Raw genomic sequence first — 5,000 nt, 5'->3', positions numbered from 1 at the left:
AGGCGTGAATAGTCAGATTTGCATGGGTAAGTGCCTTTTAGAGTGGCGCGGTGCTCTTGAATGCTGAAGTGGTCTGGATGGCCGTGTCTATTAATGCAGCAGAGAGCCGCCGGACGCTTCTGCCAAAGCGGTGGGAGTAATGAGGAGGGATGAGAAGAGTCATGCAGAGACAAGGATGGGAATCTCTCCTCGCTGTGGGAGAGACGTGTGTGTGTGTGTGTGTGTGTGTGTGTGTGTGTGTGTGTGTGTGTGTGTGTGTGTGTGTGGGGGGGGCTCTTAGTAGAGAGGCTTCAGCAATACCAGTAGTACGAGGTCAAATATGTAGATGAAGTCATTTTCTGGCATGTTTAAAAGCCCCTGTGAAAATGTGTGTGTGTGTGTGTGTGTCCATCCACTGGCAGGGAATGTGTGTGTATGTGTGTGACATGCTTCAACAAAATAGAGAGAGCAGGGTCAAGTACATGGTTGAAGTCATTTCCAAGGTATTTAAAGGCCAGTGGAATGTGGAAATGTACCCATGTCTGTGTGAGAATTGTGTGTGTCGACTGGACGTGTGTGTGTGTGTGTGTGTGTGTGTGTGTGTGTGTGTGTGTGTGTGTGTGTGTGTGTGTGTGTGTGTGTGTGTGTGTGTGTGTGTGTGTGTGTGTGTGTGTGTGTGTGTGTGTGTGTGTGTGGTGACATACCGGCCCACCAGGGTCACATACATGTGGTTGAAGTATTTTTCAGGTGTTAAAAGGCCAGAGTGAGAAGGCCATTAATAGGAGGGGGGGAATGGCTGCTATGTCCCCTTTCTCTTTGCACTGTAGGATTAATCTTAATCTCTGGTGAATACATGGAGACACAAAGTCCATACTGTCTTTCTTACTAGCCCCCCCCCCCCACACACACACACACACTCACACACACACTCTCTCTCTCTCTCTCTCTCTCTCTCTCTCTCTTCCATCTCTTCCTGTTCTCTTTTTTCATTCTCATATCCCCTGTCTTTACTTAGCTTGTTGGTGTCTCTTTGAAGTGCGCCTCTCTCTGTCTCTCTACCCTCTGGGCTTGCCAGCAGGCCTGATGAAGCAGTACTCTGTACTTCTCTGTATGAAGCTAACGCTTGTTTGCTGTAGACTAGCTTTTGAAACAGCCTCTGATGGAAGATGGGGATGGCTGTTAGTTACCATCTTCAGTAGTGCTGAAAACAGATTGTGTTTTATTCCTCTCTCTCTCTCTCTCTCTATCTCTCTCTCACATGCACACTTGTCCACCCTAGTGACCTAATAATGGGAGAACCATTCAAAGTACCAGTATGGTATTGGTTCTGGTAGCCTGTTCTGACTTGCTCCTGGCCGGCATCAGTAGGGTTAGTACCAGTAGGGGTGTATTGGTTGCCGGAGGAACTGTGAGTGCCGTGGTGTAGATGTGGAGAGCTCTGTGTTGTGCTTCACTGGCGAATACACTGGAGATAAAAATAGCAACAAACAAAACAAAAGCGTGCGCACACACACAATCACACACACAACCCCGTCAGGTATGTGAAGTGGGCTTGGTAAACTGGTGGGGACTAGAGCACCTGGTTCCTGTCATTACGGTTGTGTGTGTGTGTGTGTGTGTGTGTGGACAGCCAGCCAGCACCAAAGCTTGCAGGAGAGACATTCCACAGGAACGGGTCATATGGGACGTGTGTGTGTGTGTGTGTGTGTGTGTGTGTCTGTGTGTGTGTGTGTCCGGTGTTGACATGCAGGTCACTCATCGCCCCCAGCGTTTTAATGCTGGCCGCTGGAGATGGAACAACTTGGCTGACTTCTCTGGAAAGCTCTGTTATTTTCAAGAGTCATAAAGAGGTTGTTTATTTCCAAACTGCAGCGCTGGCAGCATATCTCTTTTAAAGACAATAACACAGTTACATAGTTGTGTCTGTAAGAATGTGTGTGTTGGCTTTTAACAATGAGGGGTCGAGAAGACATGACCTCATTGACAGCTCCTCACTCAAAGCGTCAGGCACCTAACAGGGCATATGAGATTAGGTTCTTAGTAACACCATACACACACACACACACACACACACACACACACACAACACGCGGAAATGTATTTTACATAGACCTAAGAGTTCAACGGAAACTGCTAGATAAGATGACATTCTTCTGAGAATAGACACCTGTGTTTTAGCTACTGACCTAGTTCAGATCGCCAGAAGTGCTCTGCTGCTCTGAAGGCTGGCATGCAGGTCATGCAAGCTGATCCCACAACAGTATTAATATGCATCTGGATCATAACCATGTCTTATATCGTATATCATGATCATTAATGACGACTGTAACTATTCAATTATTGGTTTCCATATTCCTCAAAGATTATTTTAGTTTCCAATTTCCCATTATGTCTTCCTTGTCAGTGTTTTCAGGTGACAGTGACTCGACGGGTGATGATATTTTGCAGATGTACAAGTTAACTGCGTTAATGTGTGTTAATGGTGTGATGTGTAGGGGATGTGAAAGTTAACTGCGTTAATGTGTGTGATGGTGTTAGGGGATGTGTAAATTAACTGCATTAATGTGTGTTAATGGCGTGATGGTGTTTAGGGGATGTGTAAATTAACTGCATTAATGTGTGTTAATGGCGTGATGGTGTTTAGGGGATGTGAAGGTTAACTGCGTTTAATGTGTGTGATGGTGTTAGGGGATGTGTAAATTAACTGCATTAATGTGTGTTAATGGCGTGATGGTGTTTAGGGGATGTGAAGGTTAACTGCGTTAATGTGTGTGATGGTGTTTAGGGGATGTGAAGGTTAACTGCGTTAATGTGTGTTAATGATGTGGTGGAGCGGAAGGGGTCATGACTGACCGTACACCCTGCCTGTGTTGACACTGACCGGCGGCTTTTCCTGTGTTTCCAGATGCTAGGTGGCTCTCCACTGCCTGTCAACACGCTGGTGAAGATCAAAGAGGGGCTGCTCCGACAGAGAGAGCTGGAGATTGACAGGTGAGAGCCATCTTCCTCTTTCTCTCTCTCAGTCTGTCTGTGTCTCTCTCTCCTTTTTTTTTATCTCCTTCAGGAACTCTCCTGCTTCCCCCTCTCACACATACTGTACATACATACAGACAGGTGATGTGTCAAATCCTGCTTCCTGTAGCCTCTATTCCTCTCTCCCTCTCTCCTTTTCAATCCCTTACTCTTTCCCTCCATCATCCCCTCTCTCTGTGTCCCTCACCTTCTCTACCACCTGTACCACCTCATCTTCATCCTGTGACTGGTGTATGTCTATAAAAGTGTGTACGTGTGGGTGGGGGGTTGTGAGTGGGTGTTTTTGGGGGGTGAAAGACAGAGACTGGAGTAGAACTGCCCAAATTGATTTATTCTGTGTGTTTCGAGAGAGAGAGAGAGAGAGAGAGAGAGATAGGGATAGGGGGAACTGACGAGTAGAAGTGCCTGGTTGTGTGTGTGTGTGTGTGTGTGTGTGTGTGTGTGTGTGTGTGTGTGATGTGGCAGCATCAGTGACCTTCAGCAGCAGTTATTACAGTGGCATGTCCCACCATGTCTGTACGGTGCACGAGGTGCTGACAGACCCCAGCGTGCCACACACTCACACACACACACAGACCCCAGCGTGCCACACACACACACACACACACACTCACACACACACACAGACCCCAGCGTGCCAGACAGACACGGGGGGGGGGGGGGCAGACAAGGCGTGTTTCAAGGCGTGTTTCTTCTCTAAGAAAGACCCAATGGGATACTGCTGCCTCATACAACATGCATACACATGTGTGCACAGTCAACACTCACCTTCACCTCTGTTCACACAGACTCCCACACAGGATCAAAGAACACCCCTGACACCTACCAACCAGTACACACACACACACACACACACACACACACACACACACACACACACACACACACACACACACTGCCCCTCCTCAAGGGATTGAACATGAAAGGCCAGGCTGGCTTTGAGTGGGATCTGTGTGTAGGCCTGCACAGCCCCGATCACATTGCACAGGTTTTTCCAGCTGCCATCACAGCCATTGACTCCCCTCACACACTCAGCTCAGGACTGCCACTCTAACACAAGACCTCATCACTGAACCTCTTACAGTGGGCCACATCCTTTAAGCATTTACTTGGACAAAAAAGATATAATCGGATATTTAATGTGGTCATAATGTGTTGGCCTTTATAAGGGCATGTTGCTTTAACTGCTGGCTTAAGATGGTCTTACATGAGCAGAGGTGATATTTAGCCAAATAATAATCAAGTAATAACTGTGACTAAATGTAAATTCACCGCGACCTCAGGCATACCTGCGTGTGTGTGTGTGTGTGTGTGTCCTGTGTCGCCTCCATATATGCACGTGTGTGTTCCAGTGTGTCGTGTGTGCCATTAAAAACCTTGGTCTTAATTAAAAACAAAGGTCTTAATTAATTAATTAATTAATTAATTAATTAATTAATATTAACTGTGACTAAATGTATTGGGTTTGGTGAGGTAGGTTTGAAATGATGGAGGAAGTACACAGTATGGCCACCAGGTGGCTCTGTGGCCAACCCAAAACTGTACACCAGTGTCGGCTCTGATGCTGTGATGGTTACAAGTACCTTTCCTTTTCTTAACTGGACTACTGCAAGTTTCTACGTACCATCTAGGGATTGCTGTTGATGGGGCAACTTGGTTTAACGGCTTAATGTACTATTTAATCATTGTGTGTTGGTGACAAAGCCTTATTAAATCGAATCCAGTTCTCGTCTTCTCTCCTGAGCTCATGGATTGTAGGCTACGTGTGTTATACTCCACGACCACACAGATGTATCGGTCATGTGCAGTTAAGATGACTAATGGGTTTCTATGGAGTATGAAAGGCCTCTACTACTCTTTGTGAGAAGATCTCTAGTGACATGGTGAAAACATTGAGTCAATGGTGAAAACATTTCATAAGGATACTGTTTCTGTTTTGTGAGGTTCTTATCATAGCTGATCCCGCACAGTAGGTTGAGGACGTGGAG

At 46.4% G+C, this 5,000-nt stretch overlaps 1 protein-coding gene across 2 annotated transcripts in view; it reads left to right on the top strand.

Annotated features, from left to right (window-relative positions):
- The window catches only part of cep85l (centrosomal protein 85, like), a 67,078-nt gene that overhangs the window by 47,340 nt on the left and 14,738 nt on the right, over positions 1–5,000 (top strand). For both annotated transcript variants that reach the window (XM_031582054.1, XM_031582053.1), the window contains exon 4: positions 2,885–2,970. In XM_031582054.1, the coding sequence (XP_031437914.1) occupies positions 2,885–2,970 (86 nt within the window). The remainder of the gene's footprint in view (positions 1–2,884; positions 2,971–5,000) is intronic.

The sequence above is a fragment of the Clupea harengus genome, chromosome 15, assembly GCF_900700415.2.
Source record: "Clupea harengus chromosome 15, Ch_v2.0.2, whole genome shotgun sequence".
NCBI lineage: Eukaryota > Metazoa > Chordata > Actinopteri > Clupeiformes > Clupeidae > Clupea > Clupea harengus.
The sequence above is the reverse complement of the archived record's forward strand: the minus strand, read 5'-3'. Positions and strand labels throughout refer to the sequence as shown.